Source organism: Triticum dicoccoides, chromosome 3A, assembly GCF_002162155.2.
Source record: "Triticum dicoccoides isolate Atlit2015 ecotype Zavitan chromosome 3A, WEW_v2.0, whole genome shotgun sequence".
NCBI lineage: Eukaryota > Viridiplantae > Streptophyta > Magnoliopsida > Poales > Poaceae > Triticum > Triticum dicoccoides.
The window spans coordinates 646,675,944-646,699,078 of record NC_041384.1 but is presented as its reverse complement, the minus strand read 5'-3'; the positions used below and the strand labels follow the sequence as shown (position 1 = coordinate 646,699,078).

Below are 23,135 nucleotides of genomic sequence, written 5' to 3'. Positions count from 1 at the left end.
CAACATCATCTCAGGCAAGTGGGTGTTTCGCCACAAGACTCGCCGAGACGGTTCTCTTGAGCGCTACAAGGCTCGATGGGTGGTTCGTGGCTTTCGGCAGCACGCGTGCGTGGACTTCACCGACACCTTCGCCATGGTTGTGAAACCGGGCACGATCCACGCCGTCCTTCAGCTGGCCGTCTCGCGCGCCTGGCCTGTGCATCAGTTGGACGTTTCCAACGCCTTCTTGCATGGTCATCTCGTCGAGCAGGTGTTCTGTGCATACTGGTTTCGTCGATGCCGAGCACCCCAACATTGTGTGCTTGCTCACCCGCTCTCTTTACGGGTTGAAGCAGGCACCTCGGGCTTGGTACCAGCGTATCGCAGCCTTCCTGCAGTCTTGATACGTCTCCAACGTATCTATAATTTTTGATTGCTCCACGCTACTTTATCTACTGTTTTGGACTATATTGGGCTTTATTTTCCACTTTTATATTATTTTTTGGGACTAACCTATTAACCGGAGGCCCAGCCCAGAATTGTTGTTTTTTGCCTATTTCAGTATTTCGAGGAAACAGAATATCAAACGGAGTCCAAACGGAATGAAACCTTCGGGAACGTGATCTTCTCACCGAACGTGATCCAGGAGACTTGGACCCTACTCCAAGAAGTTTTCGGGGAGGTCACGAGGGTGGAGGGCGCCCCCCTGGGCGCGCCCCCCTACCTCGTGGGCCCCTCGGAGCTCCACCGACGTGCTCCTTCCGCCTATATATCTCCATATACCCTAAAAACATCCGGGAGCAACATAGATCGGGAGTTCCGCCGCCAGAAGCCTCTGTAGCCACCGAAAACCAATCTAGACCCGTTCCGGCACCCTGCCGGAGGGGGCAATCCTTCTCCGGTGGCCATCTTCATCATCCCGGTGCTCTCCATGACGAGGAGGGAGTAGTTCTCCCTCGGGGCTGAGGGTATGTACCAGTAGCTATGTGTTTGATCTCTCTCTCTCTCTCGTGTTCTTGAGATGATATGATCTTGATGTATCGCGAGCTTTGCTATTATATTTGGATCCTATGATGTTTCTTCCCCCCTCTTCTCTCTTGTAATGAATCGAGTTTCCCCTTTGAAGTAATCTTATCGGATTGAGTCTTTAAAGACTTGAGAACACTTGATGTATGTCTTGCCGTGGATATCTGTGGTGACAATGGGATACCACGTGCCACTTGATGTACGTTTTGGTGACCAACTTGCGGGTTTCGTGACATTGGGAACCTATGCATAGGGGTTGGCACAGGTTTTCGTCGTGATTCTCCGGTAGAAACTTTGGGGCACTCTTTGAGGTTCTTTGTGTTGGTTGAATAGATGAATTGAGATTGTGTGATGCATATCGTATAATCATGCCCACGGATACTTGAGGTGACATTGAAGTATCTAGGTGACATTAGGGTTTTGGTTGATTTGTATCTTAAGGTGTTATTCTAGTACGAACTCTAGGGCTGTTTGTGACACTTATAGGAATAGCCCAACGGATTGATTGGAAAGAATAACTTTGAGGTGGTTTCGTACCCTACCATAATCTCTTCGTTCGTTCTCCGCTATTAGTGACTTTGGAGTGACTCTTTGTTGCATGTTGAGGGATAATTTTATGATCCAATTATATTAATATTGTTGAGAGGACTTACACTAGTGAAAGTATGAACCCTATGCCTTATTTCCTATCATTGCAATACCGTTTACGCTCACTTTTATCATTAGTTACCTTGCTGTTTTTATATTTTCAGATTACAAATACCTTTATCTACCATCCATATTGCACTTGTATCACCATCTCTTCGCCGAACTAGTGCACCTATACAATTTACCATTATATTGGGTGTGTTGGGGACACAAGAGACTCTTTGTTATTTGGTTGCAGGGTTGCTTGAGAGAGACCATCTTCATCCTACGCCTCCTACGGATTGATAAACCTTAGGTCATCCACTTGAGGGAAAGTTGCTACTGTCCTACAAACCTCTGCACTTGGAGGCCCAACAACGTCTACAAGAAGAAGGTTATGTAGTAGACATCAAGCTCTTTTCTGGCGCCGTTGCCGGGGAGGTTAGCGCTTGAAGGTATATCTTTAGATCTTGCAATCGAGTCTTTTAGTTTCTTGTTTTATCACTAGTTTAGTTTATAAAAGAAAACTACAAAAAAAATAGAATTGAGTTTTTCTCATACGCTTCATCTTTTTAATATCTTTCGTGAGTATGATGGAAAGGATAATTGTGCTCAAGTGCTAGAGTAAGAGATCTTTAAAATGTTTGGCACTAAATATTTGAATGATGAGCATGATTGCAATGTTGTTAGTATGAATTTCTTGAATATCCATGATGCTAATGATATGCAAAGCCACAAGCTTGGGGAAGCTATGTTTGATGAAGATGATATTTTTTGTCCCCGAAGTTTTGATGAGCAAATTTATTATGACGAAAGCATGCCTCCTATTTATGACGATTATATTGATGAAAGTGGATTTGGAGAGGTCGTGACTTTATTTTGTGATGAATCCACTATTTTGGAAGAGGTTCCAATTGATTATGAGAACAAAGTTGCTATCTATGATGATTATTGTGATGACTTGTATGCTATAAAGAATAATGATATCCATGAAACTTGTCATCATTATTTTAGTTTTCAATTGGATTATGCTTCACATGATAACTATTTTGTTGAGTTTGCTCCCACTATTATTCATGAGAAGAAATTTGCTTATGTGGGGAGTAGTAAATTTTCTATGCTTGTAGATCATGAAAAGAATGCTTTAGGTGCTGGTTATATTGTTGAATTCATTCATGATTCTACTGAAAATTATTATGAGGGAGGAACATATGCTTGTAGGAATTGCAATAATATCAAGTTTCCTCTCTATGTGCTTAAAGTTTTGAAGTTATGCTTGTTTTACCTTCCTATGCAAGTTGATTCTTGTTCCTACAAGTTGTTTTCTCACAAAATACCTATGCATAGGAAGTGGGTTAGACTTAAATGTGCTAGTCATATTCTTCATGATGCTCTCTTTATGTTACAATTCTTATCTTTTATGTGAGCATCATTGAAATCATCATGCCTAGCTAGGGGCGTTAAACGATAGCGCTTGTTGGGAGGCAACCCAATTTTATTTTTGTTCCTTGACTTTTGTTCCTGTTTAGTAATAAATAATCCATCTATATTCTGTTTAGATGTGGTTTTATCTTTTAATTAGTGTTTGTGCCAAGTTAAACCTATTAGATCTTCATGGAAGATAGTTATTTGATCTTGCTGTAATTTCCAGAATCTTTGCGCTCAGTGCCCGAATTGTCAAAAATCACCAGAACGTGATAAATAGTGATTCCAATTGCTGCTGATCAATAAACAAATTGCCCAGGTCGTCTAATTTTGGTAGAATTTTTTGGCTTCCAGAAGTTCACGTTAGTAACATATTACTACAGACTGTTCTGTTTTTGACAGATTCTGTTTTGCATGTGTTGTTTGCTTATTTTGATGAATCTATGGCTAGTAAAATAGTTTATAAACCATAGAGAAGTTGGAATACAGTAGGTTTAACACCAATACAAATAAATAACAAGTTCACTACAGTACCTTAAAGTAGTCTTTTGTTTTCTTTCTCTAACGGAGCTCACGAGATTTCTATTGAGTTTTGTGTTGTGAAGTTTTCAAGTTTTGGGTGAATTCTTTTGATGGATTATGGAACAAGGAGTGGCAAGAGCCTAAGCTTGGGGATGCCCATGGCACCCCCAAGATAATCCAAGGACACCAAAAAGTCAAAGCTTGGGGATGCCCCGGAAGGCATCCCCTCTTTCGTCCACTTCCATCGGTAATTTACTTGGAGCTAAATTTTTATTCACCACATGATATGTGTTTTGCTTGGAGCGTCTTGTATTATTTGTGTCTTTGCTTGTTAGTCTATCACAATCATCTTTGCTGTACACACCTTTTGAGAGAGCCATGTATGAATTGAAATTTGTTAGAATACTCTATGTGCTTCACTTATATCTTTTGAGCTTGATAGTTTACTCTATGTGATTCACTTATATCTTTTTGAGCGTGATAATTTTTGCTCTAGTGCTTCACTTAGATCTTTTAGAGCACGATGGTGGTTTGTTTTAAAGAAAATTGATCTCTCATGCTTCACTTAGATTATTTTGAGAGTCGTTAATAGCATGGTAATTTGCTTAATGTTAATATACTTGGTATTCAAGATATGTGAAACTTTCTTTTTAGTGGGTTGAATACTAAGATAAGTTTGATGCTTGATAATTGTTTTGAGATATGGAGGTGATAATATCATAGTCGTGCTAGTTGAGTAGTTGTGAATTTGAGAAATACTTGTGTTGAAGTTAGCAAGTCCCGTAGCATGCACGTATGGTTAAAGTTGTGTAACAAATTTGAAGCATGAAGTGTACCTGGCTTGTGCATCCTTATGAGTGGCGGTCGGGGACGAGCGATGGTCTTTTCCTACCAATCTATCCCCCTAGGAGCATGCGCGTAGTACTTGATTTTTGATGAATTCTAAATTTTTGTAATAAGTATATGAGTTCTTTTGACTAATGTTGAGTCCATGGATTATACGCACTTTTACCTTTCCGCCATTTGCTAGCCTCTTCGGTACCGTGCATTGCCCTTTCTCACATTGAGAGTTGGTGCAAACTTCGCCGGTGCATCCAAACCCCGTGATATGATACGCTCTTTCACACATAAACCTCCCTATATCTTCCTCAAAACAGCCACCATACCTATCTATCATGGCATTTCCATAGCCATTCCGAGATATATTGCCATGCAACTTCCATCATCATCATCATCATAACATGCTTTACTTTTTTCATATTGCCATTGCATGATCTTGTAGTTGACATCGTATTTGTGGCAAAGCCACCATGCATTATTTTTCATACATGTCACTCTTGATTCATTGCACCATCCCGGTACACCGCCGGAGGCATTCATATAGAGTCATATCTTGTTCTAGTACCGAGTTGTAATCATTATATTGTAATCAATAGAAGTGTGATGATCATCATTATTAGAGCATTGCCCAATCAAAAAAAGAAAAAAGAAAGGCCCAAAAAAAGAGAAAATAAAAAGGGCAATGCTACTATCTCTTTTTCCACACTTGTGCTTCAAAGTAGCACCTTGTTCTTCATGTAGTGAGTCTCATATATTGTGCTTCAAAGTAGCACCATGATTTTCATATAGTGAGTCTCATAAGTTGTCTTGTTCATACTAGTGGGAATTTTTCATTATAGAACTTGGCTTGTATATTCCAACGATGGGCTTCCTCAAAATGCCCTAGGTCTTCATGAGCAAGCAAGTTGGATGCACACCCACTAGTTTTCTTTTGTTGAGCATTCTTAGCTCTAGTGCATCCGTTGCATGGCAATCCCTACTCCTTGCATTAACATCAATTGATGGGCATCTCCATAGCTCATTGATTAGCCTCGTTGATGTGAGACTTTCTCCTTTTTTGTCTTCTCCACACAATCCCCATCATCATATTCTATACCACCCATAGTGCTATGTCCATGGCTCGCGCTCATGTATTGCGTGAAGGTTGAAAAAGTTTGAGATTATTTGAGTATGAAACAATTGCTTGGCTTGTCATTGGGGGTATAGAAGTTGGGAACATCTTTGTGTGACGAAAATGAAGCATAGCCTAACTATATGATTTTGTAGGGATGAACTTCCTTTGGCCATGTTATTTTGAGATGACATAATTGTTTGATTAGTATGCTTGAAGTATTATCATTTTTATGTCAATATGAACTTTTGTCTTGAACCTTTCGGATCTGAATATTCATACCATGATTAAGAAGATTTACATTGAAATTATGCCAAAGTATCACTCCGCATCAAAAATTCTCTTTTTATCATTTACCTACTCGAGGACGAGCAGGAATTAAGCTTGGGGATGCCTGATACGTCTCCAACGTATCTATAATTTTTGATTGCTCCATGCTACTTTATCTACTGTTTTGGACCATATTGGGCTTTATTTTCCACTTTTATATTATTTTTTGGGACTAACCTATTAACCAGAGGCCCAGCCCAGAATTGCTGTTTTTTGCCTATTTCAGTATTTCGAGGAAACAGAATATCAAACGGAGTCCAAATGGAATGAAACCTTCGGGAACGTAATCTTCTCACTGAACGTGATCCAGGAGACTTGGACCCTACTCCAAGAAGTTTCCGGGGAGGTCACGAGGGTGGAGGGCGCCCCCCCTGGGCGCGCCCCCTGCCTCATGGGCCCCTCGGAGCTCCACCGACGTGCTCCTTCCGCCTATATATCTTCATATACCCTAAAAACATCCGGGAGCAACATAGAGCGGGAGTTCCACCGCCAGAAGCCTCTGTAGCCACCGAAAACCAATCTAGACCCGTTCCGGCACCCTGCCGGAGGGGGCAATCCTTCTCCGGTGGCCATCTTCATCATCCCGGTGCTCTCCATGACGAGGAGGGAGTAGTTCTCCCTCGGGGCTGAGGGTATGTACCAGTAGCTATGTGTTTGATCTCTCTCTCTCTCGTGTTCTTGAGATGATATGATCTTGATGTATCGCAAGCTTTGCTATTATATTTGGATCCTATGATGTTTCTTCCCCCCTCTTCTCTCTTGTAATGAATCGAGTTTCCCCTTTGAAGTAATCTTATCAGATTGAGTCTTTAAAGACTTGAGAGCACTTGATGTATGTCTTGCCGTGGATATCTGTGGTGTCAATGGGATACCACGTGCCACTTGATATATGTTTTGGTGACCAACTTGCGGGTTTCGTGACATTGGGAACCTATGCATAGGGGTTGACACACGTTTTTGTCGTGATTCTTAGGTAGAAACTTTGGGGCACTCTTTGAGGTTCTTTGTGTTGGTTGAATAGATGAATTGAGATTGTGTGATGCATATCGTATAATCATGCCCACGGATACTTGAGGTGACATTGAAGTATCTAGGTGACATTAGGGTTTTGGTTGATTTGTATCTTAAGGTGTTATTCTAGTACGAACTCTAGGGCTGTTTGTGACACTTATAGGAATAGCCCAACGGATTGATTGGAAAGAATAACTTTGAGGTGGTTTCGTACCCTACCATAATCTCTTCGTTCGTTCTCCACTATTAGTGACTTTGGAGTGACTCTTTGTTGCATGTTGAGGGATAATTTTATGATCCAATTATGTTAGCATTGTTGAGAGGACTTACACTAGTGAAAGTATGAACCCTAGGCCTTATTTCCTATCATTGCAATACCGTTTACGCTTACTTTTATCATTAGTTACCTTGCTGTTTTTATATTTTCAGATTACAAATACCTTTATCTACCATCCATATTGCACTTGTATCACCATCTCTTCGCCGAACTAGTGCACCTATACAATTTACCATTGTATTGGGTGTGTTGGGGACACAAGAGACTCTTTGTTATTTGGTTGCAGGGTTGCTTGAGAGAGACCATCTTCATCCTACGCCTCCTACGGATTGATAAACCTTAGGTCATCCACTTGAGGGAAATTTGCTACTGTCCTACAAACCTCTGCACTTGGAGGCCCAACAACGTCTACAAGAAGAAGGTTGTGTAGTAGACATCAAGTCTCTGGGCTTTCGGTCCACTCGCTCTGATGCCTCACTCTTTGTGTATCATTAGGGAGCTGACACTGCATATCTGCTGCTCTACGTCGACGACATCATTCTCACGGCGTCCGCCCCCGATCTCCTTCAGTGGCTCACTGCTCGTCTTCGCGATGAGTTCGCCCTCAAGGACTTGGGGCCCTTGCACTACTTTCTCGGCATCGAGGTGAACCGTCGGGCTGACGGCTTCTTTTTGCATCAGTAGAAGTACGCCCACGAGGTCCTTGAGCGTGCCGGTATGCTTAATTGCAAGCCGGCGCCCACTCCCATCGACACGAAGGCGAAGGTCTCTGCTCTGGAGGGGTCTCTCGCGTCCGATGGAGCGTTTTATCGCTCTATCGTCGGTGCTTTACAGTACTTGACGCTGACTCGTCCCGACCTGCAGTACACTGTTCAGCAGGTGTGCCTCCATATGCACGCCCCACGTGACTCTCACTCGACTCTGGTGAAGCATATTCTCCGTTACATACGCGGCACCACGTCCTTGGGACTCACCCTGACGGCCTCCGCCTCCACCGACCTCGTGGCCTACTCGGATGCTGACTGGGCTGGCTGCCCTGACACGCGATGCTCTACGTCAGGCTACTGCGTCTACCTTGGGCCCTCGTTGATATCTTGGTCATCGAAGCGGCAGCCCACGGTCTCCCGCTCCAGCGCCGTGGCTAATGTTGTGGCCGAGTGCTCTTGGATACATCAGCTACTCCAGGAGTTGCTTTGTGATGTTCACAAGGCCACTCTTGTCTACTGCGATAACGTCGGCGCGGTCTACCTCTCCGCCAACCCGGTGCACCATCGACGAACGAAGCGTATTGAGCTTGATATTCACTTCGTGCGCGAGCAGGTTGCCCTTGGCCGTGTTCGGGTTCTCCACGTGCCGATGACGCAACAGTTTGCTGATGTGATGACTAAGGGATTGCCTACTCCCGTCTTCGAGGAGTTTCGGTCCAGTCTCTGTGTCTCCAGCGACGCTTCGACTGCGGGGGGTGTTGAGTATATATGTTGTATTGCACGTGTATTGGAGTTGTGGCCCACCTCCTAGTCTTGTATAGTTGCGGTAGAGGCCTTCTCTTGTAATATATATACGTGCACCAGCACCCTATCAATACATCATCATTGTATTGCAAATCATCTCTCCACGGTCTTCATGTGTTGGTCTTGTTTATTTGAATCAGGGTTTGTAAGTGTTCTTACACATGATTTGGTCAGGTGGCGCTGGCGTTGGAATTGACAAGTTGCGGCTTTTGGCCTGGAAGAGTGATGGCTAAGGATACCAAGTTCCTCCTTTTGTTTCTCCTCTTGAGCAGCTCATCATCGTTGTGTTTTGGTTCTGAACAGGACATCCAATGCTTGAGGTCTGTGCAACAATCAGTGATTGATCCCTTGGGCGTACTCAAATCCTCTTGGAACTTCGGATATGCCACTGACGGTTACATATGCAGCTTTACTGGTGTGCAATGCTGGCAAGGCAGTGAGAACATGGTTCTCTCTCTATTGCTGGAATTTTGTCTATTTTGGGCCTAGCCCAATAGCAGTTTCAAAAATTCCTAATAAATCCTAGAGGCCCACGCAGCCCATTTGTGCAAGGCAAGAGGTGGAACTAAAGTTTAGTCCCACATTGCTAGTTTAGAGGGAGTTGGGCCTCTTTATATGGGAGGTTCTTTCCCCACTTGCATGAGCATAAGAATAAGAGGGACATCCACACGCGCTCCTCCTCCGCCGCCCACCTCGCCACGCCTCGCCGCGCCGCGCCGCGGGAATGAGCCGAGCCGATGTCTAAATTTTTGCCACGCATGTTCGCTTCATCTCCGTCTCTTTGTTTTGCCTCCCGTCGCTGCCCTCTCACCTCCTTCTCTTGAGCCTATAAAAGGGAGGTCGCTCCTCCCAGAGAGACGCACCAGAACGACTCCTTCCCTCGCCATCGGTTCCATCTCTGAGCTGCTGCTGTCTTCCTCATCCTGGCTTGCGGCGTGCACCGCACGTCGGGACAGTAGGCCTCTGAAACTGCACCTTTTGAGTCCTGTACGGGAGAAGGGTGATAAGGTTTTTGGGGAGCGCTCAGCGCGACTACTGACTGCTTCATCACGGACAATCCGGTCGCCGACGACTTCTTCCCCGATGTCCACGACCTCCTCGACGACATGGCAGGCGAGGACACCGACCCCAAGTCCAACGCTTCTGCTGCTGTTGTCCCGTACGTGTTCTTGTTTTTCCTGTTAAAGGTTCTGCCATAGTTCCTTGTTCTAGTCCTTGTCCTAGACATGATAGGTTCTACTTCATATATGCTACTTGGTCTACTGTCTACTCTAGAGATGTTCGGTTCTAGTTTATATTTGCAGATGCTATCTACCTTCTCTTTGTCAGATTGCATGACTTGCTTTATCTCTGCTACTTTAGTCATGCTTTATCTAGTATTTTCGTTAATAAAATCATTAGGTAATTGCTCATATTTCCAACATCTATGACTCGATAACCTAGGACTTGAAGGCCCATTTCCTCGAGGTCTTCAAAATTGCACAAGCTTGAACATCTTGGACCTGTTGTATAACAACTTTTCAGCACCCATTCCCTCCGGTATCTGATAATCCCCAAGTGCAGGGAATCATCATAGCGATTTCCAAAGGTGGAAGTGATAAGTATGGAGTGTCGAACCCACAAGGAGCTAAAGGTAAGATCAATATTCTCTCAAGCCCTATCTGCCACTGATACGACTCTTCGTACACCGAACGTTTGCTTCCAACTAGCAACGAGAAATAAAACTATGTTGTGGGTATGAAGTGGATAACTTTGTATGATATCGGAGAGATAAAATATTAAAGTAGGTGTTGTTATCATAAACTTAGAATATATTACTAAATATTATAAATAGCGAGTGTGGAATAATGATGGATCGGTGTGCGGAATTGTCCTAGGCAATTGTTAACAAGACCGGTAATCACTATTGCAGTTTCATATGAGGGAGAGGCATAAGCTAACATACTCCCTTCTTGGATCATATGCACTTATGATTGGAACTCTAGCAAGCATCCGCAACTACTAAGATCATTAAGGTAAAACCCAACTATAGCATTAAAGTATCAAGTCCTCTTTATTCCCATACGCCATGTCCCGCTTATCCGTGTTTGTATTTCAGTCACTCACGCAACACAGACAATAAGCAAACCATGGACATATTGCAACACCTTACAGCGGGAATCCCTCACGCTTGCGCGACACGGAGAGCACCATAGGACAGCACCAAAGTAAAACATACAACACATACCAATCTAGATCATCAATCAACCCAAAGAAAAAGGATATCTACTCAAAACATCATAGGATGGCAACACATCATTGGATCATAATATGTAGCATAAAGCACCATGTTCAAGTAGGGATTACAGCGGGGTGCGGGAGAGTGGACCGTGTCAAAGAGATGAGGATGGTGATGATGATGGTGATGTTGATGAAGACGATCACCGCAACGATGATTCCCCTCCCGATGACACTCCGGCGCTACCGAGAGAGAGGAGGAGAGGTTCTCTCCCTTGTGCTTCCTCCTCCATGGCCTCCCCCCTGGATGGGGAGAGGTTCTACCTCTGGTCCTTGGCCTTCATGACGATGATGGCCCCTCCGGAATCCTCCTCCATGCCCTCCGGTGATCATGGCCCCTCCGGAATCCTCCTCCATGCCCTCCGGTAATGATGGCCCCCTCCGGCAGGGTGCCAGAGAGGGCCTAGATTGATTTCTTGTGGCTACAGAGGCTTGCGGTGGCGGAACTTTCGATCTAGGTTAATTTTCGGAGGTTTTTATATTTATAGGAGAAGTTGGCGTTGATTTCACGCCAGGGTGGGCCTCGGGGAGTCCACGAGGCAGGGGGCGCGCCCCCCACCCTAGTGGGCCCCCCGTGACTCCCCTCCGGTAGATTTTCGTTCCAGTATTTTTCATATTTTCCAGAAAAAATCTCTGTTGATTTTCATCGCATTCCGAGAACTTTTATTTCTGCATAAAAACAACACCATTGTAGTTTTGCTGAAAATAGCGTCAGTCTGGATTAGTTCTAATCAAATCATACCAAAATCATATAAAAATATTGTAAACATGGCATGAATACTTCATAAATTATAGATACGTTGGAGACGCATCAGTATCGCACAACAGATATCGTATGTGACATCTCTGAATCTCTCATACAATAACTTTTCAGGTGAAATCCCAGAGAGTATGGAAAATTTGGCATACCTGAACACATTCAACCTTCAGCATAACCAACTCAGAGGTCAAATTCTAGAGCGTTTCAGTGTGCTTGGTCGGTTAACCTCGTTCAATGTTGCAGACAATTTGCTATCAGGTCCTATCCCCACTTTTCCACAGGACTTCTCGCCTTTATACTTTGCTGGTAACCAGGACCTTTGCGGTGCACCATTGGACGAGTGCCCCAGGAGTCAAAGATGGACGCTGCGCAGGATCAACGGCGAGTCCAGTGTCGGAGCGGCTGTCGGGTTCGTCCTAGGGTTTGTGGTGGCCTTCTACTTCCACTTGTACTGCTGTGAGAGGCTCCTTCCTTATGTCTTCCACACATGATCCACCTGTTCTGGAACTTTTGTCTGTCATGAACGACCAGGGGCCAAATTAGCACTTTGAACTACAAGTTTAGGTTGGTTTCTGTTTCTGCATGAACAACTTACTTAGCTTTTGTTCACGAGATAGTATTTAACTTAGCAAGTGTGGGTGCTTTGGTTGTAATGTGTATTTCAACTCTTCTAGAATAATCATTTCAACATTCAGCATAACCAACTTATAGAACGATTTACTAGCCGTTTCTGCCATTCGATAAGCTACATCGGTTACATTCAATATTGCAGGCAACGTGTTAGCATGGACTATTCCTGTTTTGCTACAGAAGTTTCGCCTATGAACTTTGTTGGTAACCGGGGGCTTTGTTGCGGTACACCATTGCGTAAATGCCACACGATCAACGATCATTACAGTACTGGATCCTGCATTCCTTCGTCTCCTCCAAGAGGCTCCGTGCCTTTGTTGTTGCATATGATTCACTTGTGTGTTTTTTTCTTTCGAAAAGATGATTCACTTGTCCTGAACAGTAACCTCAGTTCATTTCAATTCCGGAACATATTGAAGTAACAAATATGTATACCTAGCCAGTCGCAAGTGCCAGCGCTTTGGTTTGCCTGTAGTGCATATTTCAATTCTGAAAAGATGCATACCGATCATCTTTCCACTGAGACGGAGAACCTTGCGTATGCACGAGAAATCTGGACCATGGGTATTCTTGTTGGTATACAGCTACTGGTCTAGCAAGTACTAGCAGGCAGCAATTTATGTTTTAATAACTGTAGACTTCCTCCACTACCAAACTCTGAAGGTTCAGTCCAATTATGCTTCAATTCTGAGCAGCAATTAAAATGCTCAATCTCTTGACATTCCTTCCAGAGATATACTGTCCGGTTTGGCATGGCTTTTGTTCAATGCACCTACAGGTTCTGTATGCAATGTCATATTCAATATTTTTTTAGCAATCCCAATTTCCATCAGTGTACAGCCCTGAATTTTGCATTCAGTCAAATTCACTCAACTCCACTCTCAAATCACATTACAATCTGAAATTCAAATTCAGTCACACTATTCACTGCATTGCACTCTAGATTCACATCAATTACGTACATCTCAAGATGGCATTTGCCTTCTTTGCTGCCGTCGCTTCTCTCCTGGTTCCAACTGAAACTAGTAGAGTAATAACTAGTGCAAGGCAAGATAAGTAGCCGGGAACATCCAGTGACAGTACCGAGCAATGCAAGTCAATCAACTGAGCAGACGGCGGCGTTGGCTTCGCCTCGACACCTCGGCGGCGTCGTTAACGCTTGCTCCGAGCCGTCGCGGGGCAGCGGCCGTCCGTCGACTCCACGGCTAGGCGCGTCGCGGCCTGACGGAGACAGCCGCGTGGGCTTCATGGCCTCAACAGCTCGGCCGCATCGACGAATCTTGCTCCTCGGATCCGGGGCGCGGCTAGGCGTATCGCGCCCTGACGGCGGAGCAGCGGCTGCTCTTCCCCGGAGGCGGAGTGAGGGGAACCGGCCGAATAGCTTTTTTCTGAGGGGAACCGGCCGAATAGCTTTTTTTTTTAGAATTTCGGCCGACATTGGGCCGCATGGGCTGGCTTGTTTTCCTGTCCACGAGAGAGAAAAGATGGCGCTGGTTTCCGTTCGCAGCGCGCGTCGTTAGGGCATGTACAATGGTGCTATCTTACGAGTGCCACGTAGGATAGATGATGAGGTGGAGGAGAGAGAACTCATAAGAAAAGGCTTGTCTTCTCTTAATTAAGAGAAGACAAGAGGTGATCTCTTAGCACAATATGTCTCACCACATATTTAGGAATTGCTAGTTATTAAAGATAAGGCTAAGAGATGACCCATTGTAGATAATTTTTTTTGTCTTCTCTAAATCACATGCAAGACTTAAGATAAGACTATCTTATCAACCACTGTACATGCCCTTAGTACCATACCGGAAGTCTAATTGAAGCGTGACCGGTTTATTAAACGGACTATGTTTGCTACATCGCCAACTGTGAAAGATGCCAAAAAGCACAAATAAAAGAGGCCATTGAGCCTAACCTGTGACCCAGCATCAACAAATATACACAGACCAAACTCCATGCTAGGCTAGCCTTTGACATGTAGTGTGACCTTGGGGATAAAGCTCGCTCTCGCCGTTCTTGTCGTTGTCCTTGACAATCACACCCTTTGACCTGTAGTCTAGATTCTCCAAATTCAGGTTTGTTTTTGAGACATAAGTGAAGAAGTCATGCATGTTTCCTTACATGAACAGGAGACCGAAGCCCCCTCTTCCGTGCTTTATATATATTATCATTAATGAAACCAGATACTGTATTCCACTGAAGAACCAAATAATGCCTCTTAACTTTTCTGCCTAGTAAGAGAGTCCTCCCTCAACCTTGAGGACGTCTTGTAAGAGTATCCAGATTTTCTTTATCATGATATGTTCACACTCTATATTCGTTTTTTGGGTCCAGTGAACACCTTTTAAAACATGCATGATAAATGTTCTGCTATGGCATGCACACTTCAAAATTCGATACAGAAATATGACCATATATGGCGTGTAACCAAATAAATTGGTGCAACTTGAATAATAAGGTAGTATATACTTTCTGAACTGTACCAGTTTCTGTATGCACAGGAGACACATGGCTTCAAAATGTAGGTAGTGTTATAGGAATGATATCCATTCAAGTGTTCTGAAAATCCAATAACATTTTTGGAATAAAATAAACTGCAAATGCACCCGGCAAGATCATGAGATCAAAGTTCTTGCAAGAGGGCTAATTCTTTTCTGCCAGAAAATGATGTAAACTCCCTCCACTTTCTTCAATGGAAGTTTCTACCAAGACCGGTGACTCTCGACGATGCTGGGTCGCTCTTTCTGCCGTGTGCCTTCTTGCCATACTCATGAATTCATGATATTATGGCAACGCACCGCCTATCAGACCGGTGACTCCAAATTCAGGTTTGTTTTTGAGACATAAGTGAAAAAGTCATGCATGTTTCCTTACATGAACAGGAGACCGAAGCCCCCTCTTCCGTGCTTTATATATATTATCATTAATGAAACCAGATACTGTATTCCACTGAAGAACCAAATAATGCCTCTTACGTTTTCTGCCTAGTAAGAGAGTCCTCCCTCAACCTTGAGGACGTCTTGTAAGAGTATCCAGATTTTCTTTATCATGATATGTTCACACTCTATATTCGTTTTTTGGGTCCAGTGAACACCTTTTAAAACATGCATGATAAATGTTCTGCTATGGCATGCACACTTCAAAATTCGATACAGAAATATGACCATATATGGCGTGTAACCAAACAAATTGGTGCAACTTGAATAATAAGGTAGTATATACTTTCTGAACTGTACCAGTTTCTGTATGCACAGGAGACACATGGCTTCAAAATGTAGGTAGTGTTATAGGAATGATATCCATTCAAGTGTTCTGAAAATCCAATAACATTTTTGGAATAAAATAAACTGCAAATGCACCCGGCAAGATCATGAGATCAAAGTTCTTGCAAGAGGGCTAATTCTTTTCTGCCAGAAAATGATGTAAACTCCCTCCACTTTCTTCAATGGAAGTTTCTACCAAGACCGGTGACTCTCGACGATGCTGGGTCGCTCTTTCTGCCGTGTGCCTTCTTGCCATACTCATGAATTCATGATATTATGGCAACGCACCGCCTATCAGAGCCGTTGGATCAGGCTAGAGCGATCATGATTCAGTTGGATGCGCTTTTCAAACTTTTGTACGGTAGCACTCGGCTTATCGTATGTCATTGTCGGTCCACCCCGGAGTAGCACCACATCAGTCCTAGTGTTCTTTGCCAAATGTCAAGTGAAAAGGTAATTTATAAGTACCAAGTCATGGCTTTATCATATACTAATCCAAATGCCTACTAGCCAGCATAAGGAGAAGCACCGCCTTTACTCCCCACAAAGTTTTACCTGCCTGTCACGTACGTCTTCATAAATGGATGATTTGGTGGCATCAGTTTCACAAGTTATACACTAGTATTTTTCTCTCGGTGGTGAGTGGGGACTGATGAAGTCTAATTCTTTCTTCCCTTTATACTTGTGGCAAATCCTTCCAAGTCAGTAAGACTTCAGAGTTTGGCAGAAGAAAAGGCTATGCTCCAGTGGAGGGATTCTCGCTTTTAAAAGGGCTGCACCCGTTCATGTACTGCAGATGGTGGCTTCTGATTTGCCTGGATCAACCGGCCGGTGAGTTTTCTGAAGCACGCAATGTTGTCTATTTCTTCTTTTTTTCAAGTAGAGTGTTCAAGTATTCTTACACAAGTTTTGATCAGGTAGTGACGCTGGAATTGACAAGCTGCAAGATTCTTACACATGTTTGTGATGGCGGATGATACCAAGCTCCTCCTTTTGTTTTTCCTCTTGAGCAGCTCATCGTTGTGTTTTGGTTCTGAACATGATATCCAGTGCCTCAAGTTTGTACAACATGTTAAACATTGTATTATGCGTATATACACGGTATTTGTATAAACCGTGTGTATCAAGTTATATGCGTGCGTGTAGTTTGTTAGGCAGGTAGGATTGATCCTCTTGACGTTGTATTTATCTTGTAGATAGATGAGATTGATCCTAATCTCCTCCCTCTGTAATCTCTTTGGCCTTGTGCCTATTTAATACGCACGCGTCCCTGCTTCGGTGCATACGCTTAACCTACTTTTCACATGGTATACAGAGCCCTTTCTCTTCACCTCATCTAGCTATGTCAAGCTCCTCCTCCGCCGTAGCCATGGCCGCACCCTCCATTGCCTCTCTCTCGGACACACCATAACCGAGAAGCTCACCCGCGAGAACTTCCTTGTATGGAAGGCACAAGTCCTGTCGCACATCAAGGCGGCAGGAATGACTGGCTACATCGACGGCTCCACCCAGGAGCCCCCCGCTGTGATCGTGACGGAGAAGGACGTCGCCGGCAAGAAGGAGACCACCTCCACGCCCAATCCAGAGCATGCAATATGGGTCACCCCACTAGTAGAAAACAGGGCTTTGGTCCAGGCCGGGTCAGCCCATTAGTCCCGGTTCAGTCCAGAACCGGGACCAATGTGGGCATTGGTCCCGGTTCGTGAGCCCAGGGGGCCGGCCGGGCCACGTGGGCCATTGGTCCCGGTTCATCTGGACCTTTTGGTCCCGGTTGGTGGGATGAACCGGAACCAATGGGCCTCGCTCCTGGCCCACCACCATTGGTCCCGGTTGGTGGCTTGAACCGGGACCAAAGGCTCCCCTTTAGTCCCGGCTCATGTCACCAACCGGGACCAATGAGGTGCCTATATATACCCCTCGCTCGCGAGCAGAGCACCCCAGTGCTCTGTTTTTCTCTGGCCGAGGGGGAGAGGGCTTGGTGGTGCTCTAGCTCACCTCCTATGCACACAAGGTGTTCGATGGAATGCCCAAGCCACACTACTTAAGCTTTCTCCTCTCCAAGCTCGACCTCCAAGCTCCATTTTCCATAATATTTGTCTAGGTTTAGCGGTCCATCACGCCCCGTCCCCGTCTTCACCGCCGTCGATCACCCGCGCCGAGCTCATCGCCGGCACCACCGTGGTGAGCCTCTTGTTCTTATCTTATTCTGAAAGGAAAAATATTCTTACTTGTATGTTTACATAGATACTTGTATTATTTTCTTACTTTTATTATTGCATCCTATATAGTGCGATGGTTTTGGTATCCGCCCCCGTTGGCCCTCGTCCTGTCTATGATTCGGATGTGGTATATATATTATCTTTATAACTATTGGTTCATTTATTGTTTATGAAAATTATGCCGACCAACGTGACATAGATTTTATTTATGTAGGATGTATGTGAATCGGAAATGCCAACCGACCCTATTGTCGAGAGGTTAAATTTAGTTGAAGAAGAAAACAATTTGTTGAAGGAAAAAATAAAAAAATTGAGGAGGAGAAGATGATATTGGAGTTGCATGTTGCGGATGTCGTCGATGATCACAAGATCAAGATGGATGCAATGCGCTTGAAGATTAGAAAGATTAGAAAATATGTCATTCATACCAAGACTTGGTATCATTATGCCGTTGGATCAATTGTTACCCTGGTTGCGATTATGATCACATTTGTTTTCGCATTGAAATGTTTTACATAGTTTCAATGTATGGTTTAATTAATTAGATGCTCTGGAGAGCTATATGTTGTTAGATGAGAACTATGTATGCACTTTGGTTTTAATGTGATGATGAACTTCTATTAATTTGGACACTTGATTATATATAATGCACGCAGATGAACCGGCAATGGATGTACGGTGACAGACACACCTACGAGTACATTAAGGGTGTGCATGAGTTTCTCAATGCGGCTGAGGCAAACAAGCAAAATGGTTTTATGTGTTGTCCATGCACTGAATGTGGGAATACGAGGTCTTACTTTAACCGGAAAATCCTTCACTCCCACCTGCTTTACAAGGATTTCATGCCACACTATAATGTTTGGACGAGGCACGGAGAAATAGGGGTTATGATGGAAGACGGCGAAGAAGAAGAGTACGATGACAACTATGTGCCCCCTGAATACGGTGATGCTGCAACGGGGGGAGCTGGTGAAGATCAAGAGGAACCCGATGACGTGCCCAATGATGCTGCAACGGGTGAAGCTGCTGAAGATTAAGAGGATCCAGACGATGTGCCCGATGATGATGATCTCCGCCGGGTCATTGTCGATGCAAGGACGCAATGCGAAAGTCAAAAGGAGAAGCTGAAGTTCGATAGCATGTTAGAGGATCACAAAAAAGGGTTATACCCCAATTGCGAAGATGGCAACACAAAGCTCCGTACCGTACTAGAATTGCTGCAGTGGAAGACAGAGAATGCTGTGGCTGACAAAGGATTTGAGAAGCTACTGAAAATATTGAAAAAGAAGCTTCCAAAGGATAACGAATTGCCCGACAGTACATACGCAGCAAAGAAGGTCGTATGCCCTCTAGGATTAGAGGTGGAGAAGATACATGCATGCCCTAATGACTACATCCTCTACCGCGGTGCATACAAGGATCTGAACGCATGCCCGGTATGCGGTGCATTGCGGTATAAGATCAGACGAGATGACCCTGGTGATGTTGACGACGAGCCCCCTAGGAAGAGGTTTCCTGCGAAGGTGATGTGGTATGCTCCTATAATACCACGGCTGAAACGTCTGTTCAGAAACGAAGAGCATGCCAAGTTGATGCGATGGTACAGTGAGAACCGAAAGAAAGATGGGAAGTGAGAGCACCCGCTGACGGGTCGCAGTGGAGAAAAATCGAGAGAAAGTACTGGGATGAGTTTGCAAAGGACCCAAGGAATGTATGGTTTGCTTTAAGCGCGGATGGCATTAATCCTTTCGGGGAGCAGAGCAGCAATCACAGCACCTGGCCCGTGACTCTATGTATGTATAACCTTCCTCCTTGGATGTGCATGAAGCGGAAGTTCATTATGATGCCAGTTCTCATCCAAGGCCCTAAGCAACCCGGCAACTAAATTGATGTGTACCTAAGGCCATTAGTTGAAGAACTTTTACAGCTATGGAATGGAAACGGTGTACGTATGTGGGATGAGCACAGACAGGAGGAATTTAACCTTAAGGCGTTGCTATTCGTGACCATCAACGATTGGCCCGCTCTTAGTAACCTTTTAGGACAGACAAACAAAGGATACCACGCATGCACGCACTGTTTAGATGACACTAAAAGTATATACCTGGAAAAATGCAGGAAGAATGTGTACTTGGACCATCGTTGATTTCTTCCGACCAACCATCAATGTCGAAAGAAAGGCAAGCATTTCAAAGGCGAGACAGATCACCGGAAGAAGCCCGCCATGCGTACCGGTGATCACGTACTTGCTATGGTCAATGATTTACACTACGTAATCTTTGGAAAGGGTCCCGGTGGACTAGCTGTTTTGAATGAACCTGAGGGACACAGACCCATGTGGAAGAAGAAATCTATATTTTGAGACCTACCCTACTGGAAAGACCTAGAGGTCCGCTCCTCAATCGAGTGATGCACGTGACGAAGAACCTTTGCGTGAACCTGCTAGGCTTCTTGGGCGTGTATGGGAAGACAAAAGATACACCTGAGGCACGGAAGGACCTGCAACGTTTGCACGAAAAAGACGGCATGTCTCCGAACAGTATAAAGGTCCTGCCAGCTACGCTCTTACGAAAGAAGAGAAAGAAATCTTCTTTGAATGCCTGCTCGGTATGAAGGTCACGACTGGCTTCTCGTCGAATATAAAGGGAATAATAAATATGCCAGAGAAAAAGTTTCAGAACCTAAAGTCTCATGACTGCCACGTGATTATGACGCAACTGCTTCCGGTTGCATTGAGGGGGCTTCTACCGAAAAACGTCCGATTAGCCATTGTGAAGCTATGTGTATTCCTCAATGCAATCTCTCAGAAGGTGATCGATCCAGAAATCATACAGAGGGATAGGTCTCCATGGGCCATCAAACAGAGGATGTTATCGGGTTTTGTGTTGACTTCATTCCTGGCCTTAAGAAGATAGGTCTCCCTAAATCGCAGTATGAGGGGAGACTGACTAGAAAAGGCACTCTTGGAAGAGACTCAATAATATGCAGGGACGGATATTCTTGGTCTCAAGCACACTACACAGTTCTACAGAACTCTACCTTGGTGACCCCGTATGTCGATGAACACAAGAACAATCTGCGCTCCAAACACCCGGAGCAGTGCGACGACTAGATTACATGTGAACACATCAGGACTTTCAGCAGTTGGTTGGAAACACGTCTCAGAGGTGACAACACTGTTTGTGATGAGTTGTACTTGTTGTCCAGGGGACCATCTTTGATTGTATTGACTTACAAAGGATACGAGATAAATGGGAATACATTTTACACGATCGCCCAAGATCAAAAGAGCACCAACCAAAACAACGGTGTCCACTTTGATGCAGCAACCGAGAGCGGAAATGACACATATTATGGTTACATAGTGGACATATGGGAACTTGACTACGGACCTGATTTTAAGGTCCCTTTGTTTAAGTGCAAATGGGTCAATCTGTTAGGCGGCGGGGTATGACAACAGTGGATCTGAAAAATCTTGGGTACACTGACGAACTGTTCGTCCTAGCCAATGATGTGGCACAGGTTATCTATGTGAAGGACATGTCTACCAAACCGAGAAAAAGAAAATATAAGAAAGCGAATACATCATACGATGAGCCAAAGCGCCACATAGTTCTTTCAAGAAAAAGGGACTTCCTGGGAGTGGACGGTAAGACAGACATGTCTGAAGATTATGAAAAGTTTCATGAAATTCCTCCCTTCAATGTCAAGGCTGACCCAAGCATCCTGATAAACAATGAAGATTATCCATGGTTACGGCGCAATAAGCAAATGACACAAGCAAAGAAAAAGTGAAGACTTTCTCCCGCAACTATTATAATGATACCATGCCAACTTTGTAACACACGAACATGCTACCATTGTCCGTTTTGTACATGCACATGCTATGTGGGTGAAATTATGATACCATGCCAACTTTTAACTTTTTCAGAGTTCATTTGAAATGCTTTCATGTCTTATGGTTCGGCCCTCGTAATACCATGACCATTAGTCCCTGGCCCATGCCAACTTTCAACTTTCTAAAACTAATGGCAGTAACAGAAAGTTTATAATTTTGCTCCTCGCCCCTGGCCCATGACCATTAGTCCCGGTTTGTGCCACAAACCGGTACTAAAGGGTTGGTCCTCGTTGCGGGCAGAGTTTAGTCCCACCTCGCCAACCGAAGGGGGCTCACACCGGTTTATAAGACCTTTCCTCTCTGCTTTGTTGAGCTCCTCTCAAAGTGAAAATAGATGCCCTAATAGAGAAAAGTTTAACCTAAATTCATAGTGAATTTCTCTGAAATTCATAGAAATTTACTAAGAATTTAGGTTGAATTTTCTCTATAAGCGCATCTATTCTCATTTTTTAGTAAGTTAATCACAAACTTGTGATTCAAACAATTTTCAAAGAATTTAAATTTTAACTATTCAAATTTGAAAACTAATGGCACTAACAAAAAGTTTATATTTTTTCTAAAACTAATGGCACTAACAGAAAGTTTATAATTTTGTTAACCTAAAAGCAAACAGAATTAAAAATTAAAGCAAAAAACAAAAAACAAAAGAAAATAAATAATGCAAAAAACAAATCAAAAAACAGGAAAAAAACTATTTTTATAGTAAAGTTAATCACAAAATAAAATAAATAAAGCAACAAAGAAAACAAAAAAACTAAAGAAGTGTTTTCAAATTTGAAAACTAATGGCACTAACAGAAAGTTTATTATTTTTCTAAAACTAAAAGCAAAAAGAATAAAAAATAAAGCAAAAAACAAAAGAAAATAAATAATGCAGAAAACAAAACAAAAAACTGGAAAAAATAGCAACAATAAGTATTTTGTTGTAAGTAGAAACAAAATAAAATAAATAAAGTAACAAAGAAAACAAAAAAAACAAAAAAAGTGTTTTCAAATTTGAAAACTAATGGCATTAACAAAAAGTTTATAATTTTTCTAAAACTAAAAGCATAAGAATTAAAAAATAAAGAAAAAAACAAAAGAAAATAAATAAAGCAATAAAAAAACAAAAAAAATGCCACCTACTGGGCCCCCACGGCCTGAATATGACTAGAAACCCATCCAAGGGCCAGGATTCAGATCTGCAGGAGGCCCAGTAGGCCCATAGGTATAGCAGTGACAATTAGGCCCGTAAGCCTACAATGGAGAGGAGCTCGAGAGGGGTGCGGCAGTGGGGCTTATAAACCACTGCGCACCCCTCTCAACTAGCGAGGTGGGACTAAACTTTCGACGCAGTAGACGCACAAGGCCTTTGGTCCCGGTTGGTGGCACCAACCGGGACTAAAGGGGGGCATTGGTCACGGTTCGTGGCACAAACCGTGACCAATGCC

At 43.7% G+C, this 23,135-nt stretch overlaps 1 protein-coding gene and 1 pseudogene across 1 annotated transcript; both read left to right on the top strand.

Moving 5' to 3' along the window:
- The first annotated feature begins 8,884 nt into the window (after positions 1-8,884).
- Positions 8,885-12,187, top strand: LOC119272491 (probably inactive leucine-rich repeat receptor-like protein kinase At5g48380). The gene is made up of 3 exons (XM_037553968.1): positions 8,885-9,127; positions 10,096-10,195; positions 11,748-12,187. Exons 1-3 carry the CDS (start codon positions 8,885-8,887, stop codon positions 12,185-12,187), a joined length of 783 nt encoding a protein of 260 aa, XP_037409865.1.
- A 4,365-nt stretch (positions 12,188-16,552) lies between these two features.
- The window catches only part of LOC119272490, an 18,567-nt pseudogene continuing 11,984 nt past the window's right edge, over positions 16,553-23,135 (top strand).

Bases quoted from the DNA above. Each gene is read 5' to 3' on its own strand.
- LOC119272491 (XM_037553968.1), top strand. From the start codon at position 8,885: ATGGCTAAGGATACCAAGTTCCTCCTTTTGTTTCTCCTCTTGAGCAGC. The intron at 9,128-10,095 runs TTTTGTCTATTT...CTATGACTCGAT, and splicing joins TTCTCTCTCTATTGCTGGAA to AACCTAGGACTTGAAGGCCC. The intron at 10,196-11,747 runs CCGGTATCTGAT...GTTGGAGACGCA, and splicing joins CTTTTCAGCACCCATTCCCT to TCAGTATCGCACAACAGATA.